Source organism: Solanum tuberosum, unplaced genomic scaffold (assembly GCF_000226075.1).
Source record: "Solanum tuberosum cultivar DM 1-3 516 R44 unplaced genomic scaffold, SolTub_3.0 scf00127, whole genome shotgun sequence".
In the NCBI taxonomy this organism is placed as follows: domain Eukaryota; kingdom Viridiplantae; phylum Streptophyta; class Magnoliopsida; order Solanales; family Solanaceae; genus Solanum; species Solanum tuberosum.
In genome coordinates this window covers 486,226-505,026 of record NW_006239058.1, presented here as the reverse complement: position 1 = coordinate 505,026, position 18,801 = coordinate 486,226, and the positions used below count along the sequence as shown (strand labels likewise).

At 31.5% G+C, this 18,801-nt stretch overlaps 2 protein-coding genes across 3 annotated transcripts; one reads left to right on the top strand and one right to left on the bottom strand.

Annotated features, from left to right (window-relative positions):
• Nucleotides 1-651: 651 nt before the first annotated feature.
• Nucleotides 652-7,982, bottom strand: LOC102580520 (B3 domain-containing protein Os01g0905400-like). 2 transcript variants are annotated; one of them, XM_006351397.2, is made up of 6 exons: nt 7,845-7,982; nt 6,876-7,035; nt 5,455-6,397; nt 3,352-3,429; nt 3,085-3,209; nt 652-1,171 (listed from the first exon to the last, which is right to left on the bottom strand). In XM_006351397.2, exons 2-6 carry the CDS (start codon nt 6,990-6,992, stop codon nt 929-931), a joined length of 1,506 nt encoding a protein of 501 aa, XP_006351459.1. In that variant the 5' UTR covers nt 6,993-7,035; nt 7,845-7,982; the 3' UTR covers nt 652-928. The 2 variants fall into 2 exon arrangements, with proteins under 2 accessions (XP_006351459.1, XP_006351460.1); XM_006351398.2 differs by lacking the exon at nt 3,352-3,429.
• Nucleotides 7,983-15,363: 7,381 nt separating this feature from the next.
• Nucleotides 15,364-17,991, top strand: LOC102579322 (RING-H2 finger protein ATL47-like). The gene is made up of 5 exons (XM_006351395.2): nt 15,364-15,680; nt 16,768-16,930; nt 17,035-17,101; nt 17,244-17,472; nt 17,578-17,991. The coding sequence occupies exons 1-5, from the start codon at nt 15,589-15,591 to the stop codon at nt 17,786-17,788; spliced, it is 762 nt and encodes a 253-aa protein (XP_006351457.1). The 5' UTR covers nt 15,364-15,588; the 3' UTR covers nt 17,789-17,991.
• The last annotated feature ends 810 nt before the right edge of the window (nt 17,992-18,801 follow it).

Below are 18,801 nucleotides of genomic sequence, written 5' to 3'. Positions count from 1 at the left end.
ACATTAAATGTTATCAATATGTCTCCAACGGGTTATTCTATTCGAAGTCAATGATATTTCATTCATAACTTAGTTAAGAATAAATATTTACTTAAGTGTCCCTTGTTATTACACACAAGTCTCTTCAGAGTGACTCTTGATAAGTTTCTTCTAAGCATTAAGTAAATAGTTTGATAGAAAATTGACAATAGCACAACACGTTGATTTTCAAACATTTAGCATATTAGAAATATTTTTTAGATTTTAAGATTTTTTGAACAATCCAAAGAGTTTGGTTAGGTAACCTCAACGAAGAGCTATATTTTTCATAGTAAATGTGTATTCATTGTACACCTATTTTATTTTTTTATCTTACATAAATTTAAAAAGATCTTAGACATGGTTAACAAATCTACAGATTTATTATGAAGTTATATTAAGCCATCTAAAAAGAAAAAAAATAAACAAATATTGATTAATAAAAAGGGAGTTTCATTTTTGGCTCTTGACCCTCTCAAAGAGGATGAAATATACTTTCTCTATCACGTCAATGGAATAACATATGTCCTTGATATTTCGATGATTGTTCAGGAGGAAACTTATGTGTTTTTTCTAAATTCTTTAAAATAATTAAATAAAATTATTAGTTTTTTATCAAAAAAACAATATACATTAATCAAACTCAGTAATATGCCAAACAAAATGAAACATGTGCTCTAAGATTTCATATTCCATTACAAAAACAAACATATATATATACAAATGAAATTGATTTTAAAAAAAGTATTCCATGAGTTAGTGCCATCATATATGACCCAGCCAGGCAACAACTAAATGTAGTTCAAAAACAATTTATGAGAAACTGGCATAGCTCCTTTGTCATTCCTCTTGTAACTCCATATAAAGTAAACAGCTCCAAGTAGTTCTTTGGCATCTTACTTTTCGACTTTCAGATTTTGCGTACATCAAATATGCATCCCCGCTGATTTACAAGTTGAAAAAGGCATTCATCTCCTGGATTCAGGCCATAAGTTGCAGCAACTTGTTTCCAACCACATGTCAAAACATTAAAACCTGATCTGCTATAATAAAGGGTAGGCCAGATTCTTTTATCTGGTCCTCGGAGATAAATAATCATCCTTCCTAGCTTTGCCTTTTGCAGTAAATATTTTCGCCAGGATTCTGGTAATTCCTGCACAGATATAAAGGAGGTCTAGATTCAACAAGAGAAAAAAGGGATATACAAACTGGGAACAAAGAGAATTTCAGTCGAGTACAAGCAATTAATTGCAACATAGAGCAGACTAGATTCTCAAATCAACATGCCTGAAATCACACGAGAAAAGAATGTCCAGGGTGGTCAGGTGATTAAAAAAATGGAATCCAGTACCAGCAATGTAATGTAAGTGCTGCTTAACATGTATCCAGATGATGAAAGGACCAGAACTCTCGATAAACAATGTAAATGGCAGGTCTTGCTTCACAAAAAAACTAGTGCTCCTTTTCCTATATGACATCTTCCTCTTTAGAATATAAACCAAAGAATCAAAATATCTTATTTTCCACCTAACAGAATGTTTGCGTACACAAGAGTTGATGGAAATCAGCCAGTTGCTTTGAAGAAAAGAAGTATAACAAAGAGAGGTCTTACTAACCAATTGATTCCTCTATTTCGAGAAAATCATACCTCACAATTATTCAAGGACATCCACAATAAGAAAACATATTCATTAACTTTAGATTTAAAGAAACAGTGTCATCATTGGCATGTCCTGCTTCACAGGCGCTAAACTTGAAACATAATTATAGTTGATCAAAGTATGAATAATAAGTTATTGTGTGTCCAGTGTGTGTAATTTCAAGATGCCTATTTTAAACAAATTACAGTGGCAAGAAAGACAAAAGTTTTACCAAATCCGGTGTACATGTATTTTTTCATTTCAACATCTGAGTTACAAAGTAATCATCACTTTACTTCAATGTTCAGAATTTTCAAAAAAAACAGTTTATAGTGTCAAGCTTAAAGGTGTCCTGGAAAAGACATTATTCCCTCTTAACATCTTCATGCAAAAGTTTGATGAAAAGAATGTTAAAAACTTAAAATGAATGCGTCTTCAGCGGTAAACTCACGACACATATCAACTCGAGCAGTGTGCAAGACAGTATGGATAAATATTCATAGAGAACTGATAGCATCCATGGTGGCATACCTCTATTAGGACTTAATGAAGTTCAGGAAGCTAAGAAGATGGCGACATGCGAGACAATGTTGCTGGCCTTCCATGGAAAATCAAGAAGATGCTCATCGTGGAAAAAGAGCCCAAGAATTGTGACTTAGAGTAGGCTAAGCACAATATTTCATGGTCCAAGTTCAAGCTCGAGAGGATAAAGATTGGGGCCCATATGGAGCACAAAAAGAACTGAAAAGCAAGCCCAAGTTGGCTTGAATTACACGTCCAAAGGGTCTGGAAATTATGCTCAAAAGAGCTGAAATTTGGCTTGCATTTGTTTGGTCCAAGAATTGCCACTTCCTTATTTTGTTAGGTAGTTTTGTGAAGTGTGACATTGATTTTACATGTTTTCCTAGTTTAACTTTACCTAGTTTTAAGTTTTCTAGTTAGATTTTACTACTTATTATTTCCATAAAATTAGAATTCAAATCTCCTGATGTCTAGAGAGGGGTGCACGATTTGCCCTTACATAGAGTTCTTTAAGTTTTTCGGACACAACATTGTTATGGATATTATTGAGAGATTTTTTATTTACAGTTTACAGTACACTAGCTGGAATTTTTTTTATCATGTACACTACTTGGTATTTATCTTATAAAAACGATTCTTTTAAGGGGTAAAAATATGTTCTTTGCTTGATTTTTATGGTTCTTACTCAATTAATTGAAGAAGGTAATTAATTTTATATAAATTATTGTCTTTAACTGTTCAATTAGGGGGGTCTAGATCACTTTCATTTGTATTTTTCGTTTTGGCATTATTTTCTTGTTTTTCATTCAAATAACCCGATTCTTATCAAGACCACATCAAATAGTAGAAGATTGCAATCCACCAACAAAATGACGGAGCGAATGATATTTTAACTAGGTGTTACCAGAAAATCTCGGCCATCGATCTCCACCAAACATGAATAGTTTACTGCATTAAGGGATGGTGCGTCTTCTGAATCAGCAGGCTCACTTTTGATGACTTTTTCATTACCATTTGCATACTCTCCTCCTGAATCATGTACATAACAAACAGCAAGAAGATGCTTAAAGGCATTTCAAAGCAAAACACCAACATGCCATGGGAAGTTACGAAAAAGGAAACCGGATTAAATAAGTTGAGAAGATATATAAGAATGAAATAAAAAGCTTACCATGTATTGCTCTAGCAGGAGAAAATGCTTCTGTTGTTATCTCCTCGAATTCTTTCTTCACTAGTCTTGCTTCCCTAGCTTCATGTGGCAAAAAGATTTACCAATGTAAAATCCTTTAAAGTCACAAGATAAGGATCATGTATACTAGCCAATCAAGTGAAGCTCAAAATCTGATTAGACCTAAATTAAAACCAACAATTTCATGTCAAAAATTCTTAATTCCTACTTTGGATATGTGATTGGATTCAATATGGGTAACGGTTTTGCTTCTATTTTAGAAAGAACAAGATGTTCACGAAGGGCTGAAAGAAGAAGGAAATAAGCTGGTGATGGAGAGTGGTATTGCCTCGGGGGATTGTAAGGGGAACATGTGATAGGAAAGGCTCGTCTTTTGGGATGGAAGGAGTAGGGGCCATCCAAAGGCCAATGTCCTAATACAGAGGACATGATCAGTACAACCAATAAAGTAGGATCACAAGTTAGCTCATATATTGGAAACTCTCAAGTAGTGAATCCTAAAATTTCAAATGGAATAATTGATCTTCATATTTCCAAAATGAACAAGTAGTCCAGTACTCGAACGAATTTCAATCATAATTTGAATCAGACGAAATAAGAGAAGTTCCTTAATTCTTGAGATTTATATCTTAGGACATAATGATTAAGAATATTCTACACAATACTGTTATGATTCTTTTAACTTTCAACACGACCACTCATACTCCAAGTTGGTTGTATTATTTGTTAGTTTGAAAACAAGATATACTCAAACGCCATTTGAATAGCGAACAAAATCATCAGAAAGAAAAGGGAGGTGAAGTCTTTCCTCGTGAAAATCATCAGTGAATTCACAGCTTTAAAATGACAAGGGCTTGTTACACCAAAAAGAGTGAAAATCTTTGGAACATCATGGACTTAGATTGAACTGATAGTTGAAGAGTAACTGAAAAAGTTGTTGGACTAATGACTGGAAAAGTTGCTATAAGAATAGGCCGAATAGAGGTAGAGCCGACCGGAATGGACCAAAAAGAAGTTAGGCGTTGTTAGGACAAATACATAGATGAAACACAGTACCTCTGGAACGATCGCCAAAAATGAACTGATGCTACTGAGACAGTCATTGGAAAAAGGAGTTGTGCAACAGGGCATGTCACCAAAAAGAGGTAAAAATAGTAAAACTCAAAAGGTAAATGTTGGCAAAATCGACAGTGTGAGACGCTGATAGTGGAAGCTACTTAAGTCTCAACCAAGATCCTGAAGATTCTGTTACCAAGTAAACAGAAAACTTTCAATGAAATGGGATGTTAATATATAAGAGAGCTCAGCATATAAGTTGAGGCAAGTTTCTTGAGGAATTCCAGATTGTTGTGACATCACCATTAAGGATTTAATCATTCACGAGGTGATCAAGAAAACAAATTTATAACTCCAACAATAAATAGAAATACAAAAATCCCACTTGCTCTGAGGGAAGCAATTAATTATGAAATAGATACTGCTGAACATATTGCTGAAGCCAAATCTTTGAGTCAAATATGGAAGGTAGAAATGACATTTTCACCCAAGGGAGATTGGAAAAATCGTAGAAACTGTGAAAATACATGAGAAATTAGATGGATAGGACAAAAAGATGAAAACCAAAGAAGGGTTATACTGATATGGACTGGGAGAAGAGAGAAAATTAGTTTTTGAAGATGATGATTGAAGAACAGAATTTAGGTATGCAATTAATCAGCAAAATGAACAAAAGGCTTCCCTGTGCTCACGAGCCTACAAAGTTGAGCTTTATGGAATCTAACTGCAACCTGAGACTGCATTTTTGTAAAAAGAAAGTGACCTTGGACCTACCTCAACCCAAACGATAGCTCATGAGAAGAGGATTGCCCAAGACCATATAAGGAGTCCATGTACCCATCCCACAAACGATGTGGGACTCCGACAATTTGGGACAGCTCAAGACTAAGGTCAAGCTCAACATAGTGTCAGCAAAACCAATCTACAGCTGAGCCCTCACTGCCTCAAGTATATAGCGTGATATCCATATTCAAAACAATACAACAAAAACAAACAATCCTAACAATTTGTTGTGAACAAAAAACTTACCAAACTGAGATGCTTCATTGGATTTCTTATATTTTGGATCCCGCAGTGGAATATCCTTTGCTGGACTACTAACCATATTGGTTGCCCTGATTCCAGCCTCAAGCTTTGACGACGGTGCTTTTGAATTCAAGTTGTCGATCTCAACATTTAAATTTGGTTCTGTTTGTGATCTAAAATTGGCTTCAACCTGATTATCCTTTCCAATGTCACCTTTAAAAGGACTTCTAGTTCCTTCTGTAAGAGGTTTGCTTGCTGGCATTTCAAAACTTGACAGATGCAAGCACAACCTGTCATCTTCTTGATCATACTGAGCATTTCTATCAATCATACAACATGATTCATCCACATCTATAGCTGAATGTACTGATTGTCCCTTCCCAATGTCAGAATCAATGTTTGTTGCAAAGTTGGCTGTATTTGGCTTGTATGTGACCTTTTCAGACTCTGATTCAGCAGATGTTTTAAAGTTGGCAGTATTTGTCTTGTATGTGACCTTTTCAGACTCTGATTCAGTAGATGTTCTAAAGTTGGCAGTATTTGTCTTGTATGTTACCTTTTCAGACTCTGATTCAGCGGATGTTTTACTCTTTTTCTTAACTGAATTTATATCAGTTGTTTGAAACAGCTCATCTGGGGTAGTTGCTTCAGGGTAAGTCCTTGCTCTTTTTCTTCCGTTGCCAATATCACTGCAGGACTTCTTTTCACAACCACTTGTTCCAAATATTTTTACAATGAAGTGCTGACCCGGAACATAGTGGAAAACCAAGAAGTCGCCCACATCCAAACCATGGTCTGATGAAAATTTAGGCCACCCCTGACGGATAGAAAGTGAACCCTTATGGTTACACACTGTTACCCTCCATCTCTGTCCACTTGAGTCCTCCAGATAAGTTTCCTGATCAGTCAGGTGTGAAACTGATCGAGCAAACTTTGGGGGAAAAAACTGGAAAGAAAATGCGCAGAAATTAAAACTAAGAAATACTACATATCGATACACAACTCGGATGCAAAGTAATGAAACAGGTTTACAATCAAATCCTTGGAAGTCTTGTGAGTTCTGGATGGCACAATTATTTATAACACAATTAATGCCAAAGGGAAGGTTAAGAGTAACAAATGCATTTATGCAAGATATTTTCTATTGACAATAAAGCATGAAAAATTGTTTGTTATCTGCATCAGAATTGTCATGACTCATGAATTCTAAAACTTGAACAGCTGCAAAAATTGACCAACCTGTATTAAACAGATAGTATTGCACTCAGTTTAAGCAGAAAGGTTTTCACCAACAACTATAAAATTATACAAGAATAACTAATTGCAAATATGGTGATCACAAGTCAAAACCAACTATACATTTATAAAACAAATAATTTAAACTAAGTCGATAAAACAAGCGTACACAAGGAATCAAAACTTACCAGAACTTGTAAGAAACGTTTGTCAATCATTACTTTAAAGAAAGAAAGAACCTCCTTTCCATGAATCAACATGCAGTCCTTCTTGCACCCACCACATGCTTCGTTCTCGCATTCCATCTCCTCCCTATACAGAGTATGCTTCCCCAACAACTTCTAAATCCTACAAAGTATATCAAAATATCAACTTGAAGTTCAAGTTTAAAAAATTTAAAGGAAGTACTCATTCCTAGAAAAGAAGAGTATTTTTACTAAATACCCTTAATAAATAACACTCCAAAAAGATGCAGCTCTTAATGCTCTTTCTGTCCCTTTTTACTTGTTCAATTTTGACTTTTTATGACAAATCTAGAAAAGACAATATTTTTTACCTATTATAAACTCAATTTATTTAAAGAGTTAATGTTATTGATTTTGAAATTCTATCAATTAATAAGGGTAAAATGATACTCACGATGTCAATTATTAATTTTTTTTAATAGATATGTCAAGTCAAAAATGGACAAGTAATTAGAGACAGAACGAGTAATATCCTGGTTATGTAACACAAATAGAACGTTATGCACGCTGCTACACAACCACAAGTAGAATCTGTAGAGGCAGAAGCAGCTAACAAAGGGGGGGAAATCGAAATTCGACGCAGTTAATAGCTTGAATGTTGATTGATGAGTAACAATAATTAATTAAATCTCCACAACGTTTAGGTAACATAATGATGACCCTTCAATTTCTAGGGTAACTTTTTACTGAAATCGGCTACATGCATGTTCTGTGGTCAAGTCATGCTAAGGAGAAAAAATTAAATGCTGCCATTTTTTAAAGCTAAGTTAGCCCATCACCCAAATTAGCTATTAGCATGTTTCTACATAGCCCCATTCGAAAATTATGGCTATTTACCGATTCACAGCAGCTAAAAATCAAAGAAAAAAACACAGAAGAAAACCAAAAAAACTCTTCCAGACGGATACACACCTGGAGAGGAAATAGAACCGTCTGAAAACAGAGGAAACAGCAAGGTGAGAGCAAGCAAAACTCTTCAGCTGGCAATAATTTATTCACTATTGATTCAAGCAGCAGAGCTTTGTCCGTTGCAGTGTCCAAGAAAACAGTTTTTTTTCTTTTTATTTGTCCATATACAGACGCACTCGGTATATCATTAGTGAATCTCAATAATTAGGAGTTTTGGTTCGGTTATTAGTTAAAATCAAATATCAAATTAATTTAGTTGATTTTAAATATTTTAAAATCAAAATAAATTAAATGAAAAAAATAATTATTGGTTTGAATATTGTAGATTTGGTTCAATTTTTTTGATTTTTTTAATCTATTTTTTAGGACATAACGTATCTCGATAGACTCAAACAATTCATATGAAAGTTATTGTGGATTCAATTAAGCAGTACAAGAATTATTATAGTACGAACAAAGTAATTCAATTAAGAGTAATTGTGATTATCTTATGTGAGATAGGATAGGTAAAAACTAAAGCAATGGATTTTGATGGATTTGGATTTAGAGTTGTAATAATTGGGCTAAAATTTAACGGTTGCGCTTGAGAAAGTGGTAAAGTTAATTAAAATTTAATACAATATATATATATATTAATTTATCGGTTCAATTCGACTATTTTATAAGTTTTTCTTTAGTAAATAACTCAAAATCAAATCAAAGAGTATCGACTTTCAAAATTTAAAACTAAACTCAATCAAATATTAATTTTTTAATCAATTTGGTTCGAATTGCGGTTCGATTTGATTTTTTAATCATAACCATGAAAAATCCTGATTACAATAACCTCACGCACACTCAACAGACGTGCATCAATTTTACTTGCAAGTGTTTATCATCAATTTTATTAGGGGTTAGGTTGTTGGATAGAGTTATGTATGGATTAGTTGTACATATATTAGTTATGTAGGTATAATCGTATTAGTGATGCAAGTATTAGTTAGGCAGAAATTACAATTGTTATTTCTTAATTTTCCAAAAAATGTTTAGTGAGCTCATATTTATTATTGCCATTAAAATAATCAATTATCTAAATAACACATTAAAATTAAATAAATATGAATAGCTATAAATAGAATAAAGTATTTAACAAATAACTAACAATTAAAAGTAAGTTGTATTAAATAGAATTAAGCAATTAAGTAATTTAAATTTCTCTACATAGATAATAGCAGAGGCGAACCTCTTATGTGTCAGCATCACAAAAAAATAAAATTTATATTAACTAAAATTATGTATTTGTAATTATATTAAATTAAAATTTATAACTTTTAAATAAAAATTAATTTAAATCAGTATCTATTATACAGAAAAAGGACCTAAAATATCGTCGAACTATTAGAAATAGTACAAAACTACCCTTTATTCACCTTTTAGCTCTCAAATACCCTGAAAATCCATATTTGGGTTCAATATTGACCCTTTTTTTAACGACTACTCATTTAAATGAATTTAATTAATCCCTTAAATACATGGCGACATTCTATTGATCACATTTTAAATAATGTAAATTAATTTACAAACTCATCCATTCCTAATTAGACCCGCCCAAATCATATCCACCCGACTCACATTAAATTAGGGGAAAAGGACAAATATATTCTCGAAGTATCGTAAATGGTATGCAAATACCCTCCGTCATACTTTAGGGACATTGGTGCCCCTGCTGTCCAAAAACTAGAGCATATTTACCCTTTATACTAACAGATATACACGTGTCATAATCTTATCCATCGACTCGACATTGGATCGATGGAGAAGATTGCGCTACGTGTCCCTATTTAGTCTTCCGTTAGAGTGAAGGGCATATACGCTCTAGTTTTTTTTACGGCAAGAACACTAATGTCCCAGAAGTATGACGGAGAGTATCTGCATACAATTTAGATAGTTCGAGATATATTTGTCCTTTTTCCCAATTAAATTACCCCCATCGAAGCCATCTTTGTTCTTTATCTTTTTTTTTGCTTTGTAACCCATATTTCTAAGCATCAAGAATTTTATGAATAGTTTGTCAATTAGGTGAAGAATATCATTTTTTCCAATAACTTATATATCAGCTGAAACAGTAGCAGTTAAGAAAAATTAAATGGTCAACACCGCCACCAACGATGTTGCCACAGTGGCATCTATACCTTTCAAACCACCACCATTGGAGTATTCAGAACCTAAGTTGGATTTGTTGACTTGTGGTGGGTATTCCTCCAATTACCGGAATAGTTCATCAATGACGGGTGTTGAAGTTGCAGGAGCTAGGTTGGTGGTGTTAGACTTATGTGTTGTTCTCCGATTGCCGTAAAACTCGCCGGAAGACCAAGAAATGAAATTAGCCAAGACGAGTGAAAATGACAACTAATAAAAATTAAAAAAATTGTCAGAAATTAAAGGAGGAGATGGATGAACTATGTCTTTAATTTATATAAGGTTTCTTCATAGTTTTTGATAATGGAAAAAATTGGAGAATTGGATAAGTTGGATTAAGTTAATGTGGGTCGGGCGAATATGATTTGGGCGGGTCTAATTAGAAATGACTGTGTTTGTAAATTAATTTAGATTATTTAAAATGTGGCCAATAAAGTATCACCGCTTATTTAAGAAAAAAATTAAAAAAAAACTTATTTAAATGAGTGACTGTTAAAAAAATGGTCAATATTGGACCCAAAGGTGGATGTTAGGGGTCTCTAGGGAGCTAATAGGTAGATGAACGATAGTTTTGTACCATTTTCAATAGTTTGAAGATATTTTAGGCTCTTTTCCGTCTATTATATATAGATAGAATTTACATTTTGCATTTTTTATATATAAGAAATAAATATCAACCAAAATAATAATTTAAAATTATAAATCAATGGAGAAATGGGATAGTCTTAAATAGACGTTCGTTATTATATATAGGGAAAAGGGTTAAAAATACCCCTAATTTTTTTTTTATTGGTTGACTATGCCCTCGCTGTTAAAATGATGTTATTTTTATCCCTACCGTCTACAAACTTGTCACATGTACCCCTCAATTGGATGGAAAATCTCAAATCAACAAAAATAACCCGATTTACTTAAATTGATCAATTTTAACCCGACCCACTAATCATTTTACCCACTTATATTCATTTTCATTTTAAACCTAATTTATTCACCATCTCCATATTTCATACTGTTCATCTTCATCTCACCAAATCAAATCCCCCTTGAAGCTTCACGCCTTCTTTTCCGTCTTTTCCGCAACTCCCATCCCAAGCATCATATCATTGCCATTACAGGCAATCCCCAACTCTCTTCCTTAGAACCTCCCCCAAATCGGATACTTCCAGCAACGTTAGATGCAAAATCTCATTAACTATCGCTGATACTCTCTCTGATGAAGCCGACTTTGATTTGTGAACTGATGTTGTGAAATTTGAACTGATTAGCGATTTAGTGAAGCTGTAGAAATGGGTTTCAGAAAATTTTTGCATCTTGGACTGTGAAATTTGTGAATGCACATAATAACATATTACATAGATGACCGACCATTTACTAAAAGTTCGATGACATATTTAGACATTTTTCCTTTTTTAATTTTTTTTTTCAGCCTTAAAAAAGTGATTTTAAGCACATTTTTAGTTACCCGAACACCTCCAAAGCTAAAAAATAGCTTAAAAGCCAAAAGCCAAAATCCATTAAAATTAAGAGGGTGTTTGCATTATTCTGAAAGTGTTTGATAAATATAAAAATAATAAGTAAAAAATAACTTAAAATAAGTTAGAAAGTGTTTGACAAAGTTAAAAATAACTTAAATAAGTAAAAAATAAAATTAGGTCTCTCCATACTTTTTATTTTTTGACTTACAAACTACTTTTTTTAAGCTAATTCAAACGGGCTCTAAGTCAATCCAAACACCACTTACTCTAGTCCATATGTGAATAATGGAAACAAAATGAAAAAAAATATATCGCGTATTTGAAACGAATGAAGTAATGAATATACAAGTTTAAAATGCTATTTAAAAAATAGAGTAATGGATGAACATACAAACTAAAATTGTTTTTAAATTTTTGTAAGTAATTTGAAGTGAAATTGTGAAAACAATCAAAATTAAATGAATTTTGGCAAAATTCCTTGACAAGATTCCTCATACGTTATGTCCAAACGTTTTTTGAAATAGAATTTTGACAAAATTCCTTAAACAAACAGTTAATTTATTTCAAGGTTGAATATAAATTCTTTAAAACAAAATAAAAATTCAAAACTAAAATTGTATATATATATTAATCAAACTGAATAATTCTTTACAACAACACCTCGCATAATGCTAACATTTTCCACCTAGTCATAATTTCCTAAAGAATTGACTACTTTTTTTTTTAAAAAATAATCATAATTTTAAAAAATTCAAACGACATATTCAAACAAAATTTCAATCACTAAAAATTGAAGAGATAGTTTAATGAGGCAGTTTGGGTTGGTGAATCTACTAAGTAAGTCAATCAGTCAAATGCTTCCCCTATAATACAATAAAATAATTAAAAATAGAGTTGAAGTCCACATTCTCCAAGTATTGAAGTGAATTCAAACTTTATATTTGTCAAGGAAGAAATATAATTAGAGTTATACATACGCTTCCTTCATTTCCCTTTGGTTGAATTTGTAGAGATTACTATTCTAGTAGGCGTTGGTGGTTCACTTGTTTTTTTCCATCCATTAATTGTACCACTTGTACTACGTATAGATTGGACTTCCCGCCATAAATATTGAATTATTATATTGAGATTAAAATTTTTAATCCTATATATATGTTCGATATAATAATATTTGGTATGATATTTTAAATTTTGTTAAAGTCTATATATATAGTCAGATAATTGTATATATGCAATTTATATATATATATATATATATATATATATATCTGGCGAGCGAGACTGGGAGAGGAAGAGAGAGGCGAGCGAGAGAAGGCAAGCAATGGAGAGAAACGATCGCATTTGTATATCTGTCATATAATTGTATATGTATAATTTGTATATTTATAAGCAAGGAGAGAGACGGGAGAGAGGAAGAGAGGAGAGACACACACATAATTACAACTAAAATTAATTTGCGAGCGATAATTAATTCAAACTATAATTATGTATATATATATATATAAAATTTCTTCGACGTAATTGGAACATTGACTATCATATCTTGAATGAAATATTTTATTTTTGTTGTATTTTGATTAATAAGAAATTATTTTTACTTTCTTTTTATGGTGTTAGTATATGATATAATTGAGATATATCTTGCAAAATCAAAGTCGTAATTTTCTATTACTCTATATGATTATGTGTAAATGATAATAAATGCACTTTCATCTATCATTTTTATTTGTCATTAAATTAAAAATAAATATTCAATTTGAAATATCAAGAGATAATTTATTATTTAATACTTGTTTTATCTTTATTATTAAAATTAAAGATATTCATTTCCTAACATTTAATTAATAATAATTATGAATGATATACTAAAAATATTATTTTATTTATTCTATTTTAGAAGACGTATCAAGTTAAACATGAATAAATAAATATTGCCGAAGTGAGTAATTGTAAATCTAATGTTCTGTACTTGTATGTTCGTGTTAACGAGGGATTCGAAATTCACATTTCTTTATCCGTATTTTATGTACGGTTATTAAAAAATAATAAAGTCATTGAATTGAATGGCGGCTTCCAATTAATAGCTCTTAAATAATTTAACAGCTTTTTCTCAACCGTTGAAAATTATCATAATGAATTGGCAGACTTTTTAATTTCTTTTCAATTTTTCAATTAAAAAGCATAAATAATTAGTAGATCGTTAATTAGTTGAACAACTTTCATGTAGGTACCAAACTTTGTATAAAAGGAAATACTACTACTTTTTTATTCTTCAGAAGATATTAATTAAATGTTCAAATAAGTTCGAGTTACGTTATTTTGTTTTTTAAGAAGAAAGAGCTATCAGGTACAAAGAGAAAAAAGAGAGGAAATTTTGGAGGGAGAAATTCATAATTAGGTACATGACGGTGATAGTTCAAATAAAAAAGGGAAATAATTAATAGTTAATATGTATTTTAATGTATAGATATATTTTGATATAAAGAAGTGATAATTCATGAGGAAATGAAACAATCAATGATTGAGATGTAAAACTAACGAAAACATGATAGTCTAATATATTTTTGACCATTAACTCTTATAAATTTAATATTTGAATTTTAATATCACAAGATTGCTTAACATAGCATCTGATTACACAAGGAAACTATGATTGATTTTATATTTATAAATGATTAGAATTTTTTTATTTTATCATAAAAATTACTCTACCTTTTTAATTATTCACAAAAAGACACATTTTTTTTAAAGTAAAAGATCATTTAACTTTGTTTTAAAATCACAAGTTATGAACAATTTTTATATAATTAAAAGGTCATTCAACTTGCCCAAGTACTGTCATATAATATGTTTATTATGTTTCCTTCTAATGACTTTCTATTGTACTTTGGCAAAGTTAAAGTTACTTTTTACTCTCATTCTTATTATTCTATATGACATCTAAATAAATATATGTTTTTCAATTAAAATATATTTTCTTAATATAATTCTTCTATATGACATCAACATATCTATATTCGACCCAACTAACCCAACAAGCCAACTCACATCAAGCATTAGAAATGAGTTTATTGGATTGGTTAATTCGGATGTACATATTGGATTAGGTAGAAAAATCATATTAAGAGTTAATTTTAATTAGAATATAAATATATCGCGTAAGGGTCACAAATCAGAATAAAAGTGGAAACATATGAATTGACCATTCAAAAGTAAATATACATCTAAATTTGAATTACAAAGGAAAATTAGTTGAAAAAGTATAATACAGTAAGAGATAAATATAACTATTTCTATGAATAGAACCACAAATGTGATTTTTTTTTTTCATTTTTAGTATACTTTCTTCATCTCATACTCATTTCGTCAACAATAGTTAATAGTTATCAACTATATTATTTTGGGATGTTTAACAATATTTATCCATTTTATGAAATCAATAGATAATTTTAAACTTTTAACTTAGTTCATAATTTAATCTTATCATTAATTATTATATTCAAAGAGTGATATAGTAAAATTGCATTTCTATTTATAATTTCTTAAGAAGTATGCAGAGTCAGACAAACATTGTTGGACAAGGAGAATAGTTGATAAAGATTTTTTTTAATTAATATCTTTTTAATTTAATAAGATAGACAATTAATATAGAACAATTATTTTTCATTAAATAATTCAACTAATATTGAATGGAGAGAGCAACAGACCAGTAAAACTTCAAGGAGTAATAAATTGAAAATTGAGTTCCCATTTGTAGAAAATAAAGTCAAATTTGCTTTGGAACTTCCATTACTTCTTTTTTGTCATAGTTGTTCAACAGCCAAAATTTTGCCAGAAATAAAAATCAAAACTTGTAACTGCAAGCAACCAACCATAAAAAAGACCAAATCTCTCTCTCTTCATTATTTCTCCCTCTGTGTTGTTCCTTTATTTAAAATGAGATTTTAGGACTCTGTATAAATAATCTTTCTAGACTCCATTGACTTCTTCTTCTTTGTATGTGTTCAACATTTTACTCCTATATTACATATACCCAAATTGAGTGTTTAGCAAGAAAAAGTATTGTACATTTGGGAATTGCAGTTTTGGGATAAATGATGACGAATTACTATGAGGTTGTGAAATCTACTTCATGTGAAGATTCTTTAAAGGCAATTGAGGCTGACATTCAGTATGCCAACTTGCTGTAGGTTCTCATCTCTTACTTGCATCCTGTATCTTCCACTCTTTGATTTTCTTCCGGTTTGATGAATTAAGTTTCTGATTGGGCCCCAAGTAAAGTCATGACATTGGCTCCTCTTACGCAGATTTTGAAGTTGAAATTTGAAAATTTTAGTTTTTGATATTGTGTTTGGACATGCATTTTACCTGGATGTTTTTTTTTTACTTTTGCAATTAGAAGTGAAATTTCTCACGAAAATGGGTCTGGATTAGTTTTTAGAACTCAAGTGTGATTCAAAATCTATGATTAGACAGATATTTGGTGATAATTTCCATAATCTATCACCAAACGCTAGCTTCTTTTTTAATTTTAAATTGGTTTGGGACAAGGTTTTTTTTTTTTTACGTTAGTTACAAAGATAAAACATATGTTTACTAGTACTTTTTTTTCTCGCCTCTGTAATTACTACTACTATTTTGTTTTATTAAATTGAATTTTTACCCTTTGTCCCAGTTTGTTTTTCATGAAAAAGTAAAGAGGTTGCCATAGAGAGGGACTAGAGCTTGCTAAATGCTATGTCCTTTGCATTTACAGCATGTGAAAGTAGGAAAAGGCTGTTGAATAACAGGAAATTATTGTGACCAATAAGGTGCGTTGAGAATCATGAGTTCTCAAATTTAAATCATAGGGAAGGCAAACATTAATTGATTACTTTCCATTTGCCCAAGTCCTAATGGACACGGCTATCTGGTACCTATGTTGATAGGAGGTAGCCTTGATATTGGTGGAGTTGCACTCAAGTTAGTCTGGACACCACGATTATAGAAAAAAAAAGGAAACTATTTGATCTTGAACTTGTTTTCTTCTGTTATTGTAAAGGTCTCAGAATAATACTTTTGTAAGCTGTATGTGAGTTTGAAAGTCTTTTATATCTGCAATCTTCAATTTCCTTTCTATGGTTCCTCCAAACTTTCCATGTTTAAATCACTGGGGATTTGCTTGTGATTTGTGTAGCCAATTACTTAAAGGTGTCACTGGACAAATCGTTGTTCCGACTGTAGTCTTAAACAACAAATATTAACCTTTTGTCCCTCTAAATTACGCGTTTCAGGGCAGCTTCTATTCCGAGGTTCAAGAATGGTACTTGTCTACAAATGAAATTGGTGTACAGTAACTTGGCACCGGTACTTCTGTTCTTGCTCCAGTGGATGGATTGCTCATGCACATGCTTACTTCCAAGTTATTTCAATTTTTTCCACATAACTGTATACAAGGTTTGTTTCTCTATTTTCAGGCTGTTAATTTCTTCTCATGGTACTAATTTAAGATGATATTGTTATATTCGATACGTTGAAATTAGATTTGTGATGTTCTTTAGGTTATCCCCAATGGGAAGAAGAAGATTCCTTCTGATGCTAGGAAAGCAAGCATTAGAGAATTCTATGGTACACACCATTTTTAGGCAAACTTTTTGATATTTTTCGTTTATTGTGTTTCTCCATATTTGAGTCTAGAGTTTTTCCCTAACTATAACCGTATATGTGTGGACTATGGACACTTATTTCTTTGACATATACCAATTTGCAGCTGTTCTATTACCATCTCTACGGCACCTACATGATAGCTCATCAGAGCAGGATAGTCACGACGAACCTCAAGTTTCAAAAATGATTGTTGGGAAGAAAGTACAAGAGAATAAACATTTTGATGCTGATCTAGAGAAAGAAAATGAATGTGGGATCTGCTTAGAACCGTGCACTAAAGTAGTTTTGCCAAACTGCTGTCATGCTATGTGCATTAGTTGCTATCGTGACTGGTAAGCGATATATATATATTCTTGTTCTTCATGCTCATTATTACTTTATATTGCGAAAAGGATAAATTTTCCGGTGATCTTCTTAATCTGTGTTATCTGTTGCAGGAACTTAAGGTCAGAGTCCTGCCCATTTTGCAGAGGAAACCTCAAAAGAGTGAATTCAGGGGATCTGTGGGTTCTGACAGGCAGTAACGATGTCGTTGATCAGGCAACTCTTTCGAATGAGGACATGTTGCGTTTCTATCTTTACATAAACAACCTGCCTAAAGATATTCCAGATGCAATGTTCCTAGTTTATTATGAATATTTGATATGATTTAACTTCTGAAGTAATTAAGATAAGAAGTTTAACATACAAAACAAAGTCTGTGGATAGTCATAGAGATATTCCAGTAAAGTCCTCTAATTCCTTGACAAATCATTCTTCCAAAACATTTCTTGTTAACTTTGTGCTGAATAACTACATCCTTGCTGTAATTTGTAAAAGATGTTGAAATCAGCAAAGAGATTGTTACCTCACTTTCAGCACTCTAACAAGTACTTACTATGTGATTTGTAAGCATTTCGTCTGCATCTATGATCAAAATCTATTGCCATTACATGTATCTGTTGAATTTTTTTCCAAGTCATTGAAAAATTAAAGATTACGCAGAAAATCAAACAATTATGATAGTTGATGCAACACCTTCAGCAGTTGTTTGAGTTGTTGCAGCAACTTCACCAATTGCTTGAGTTAATGCAACAATTGTTGAAATTATCGCAGCAAATTTGCAATATTCAAACAATTATTGAAGTTGTAGCAGCAACATCGACATTTATTTAATTTTTGCAGAAAGTGAGGCAAAGAAGTTGAAGGAAGCAAAATCTCTGGTTATTTTTGTGCGAAAACAAATTACATGGAAAAATAGGGATAATTGTATTTCATAGCCAGTCAGTACAAGTATATAATTATACCCTGACATCAGCTGTAATCACACAACACATTGATGGGCTGAAAATAGAAATAAGCAGAATATAATTGACATTAAAACAAAATACAACTTAATTAAATTCAACATTTAAAATTCATCAAGTAAGTTCCCTTCCATGTCAAGCAATTGAATTAGTTGTCTCCTTTCTCTCCTCTCTGCAAAGATTCAACTTTACATAGGTTAGATGAAATATTAATTATTCCAAATTTATGTGACACTTATTGTTTTTCGAGAGTCAACAATTTAAGTTTGACCGGAAATTTGCGTATGGAATCTTCAATTTTTTTGAAATGAAATTTATATATTTGTAAACTACGTAAAAAGTACTGTAAGTCACAATAATTGACAATTCAAAATA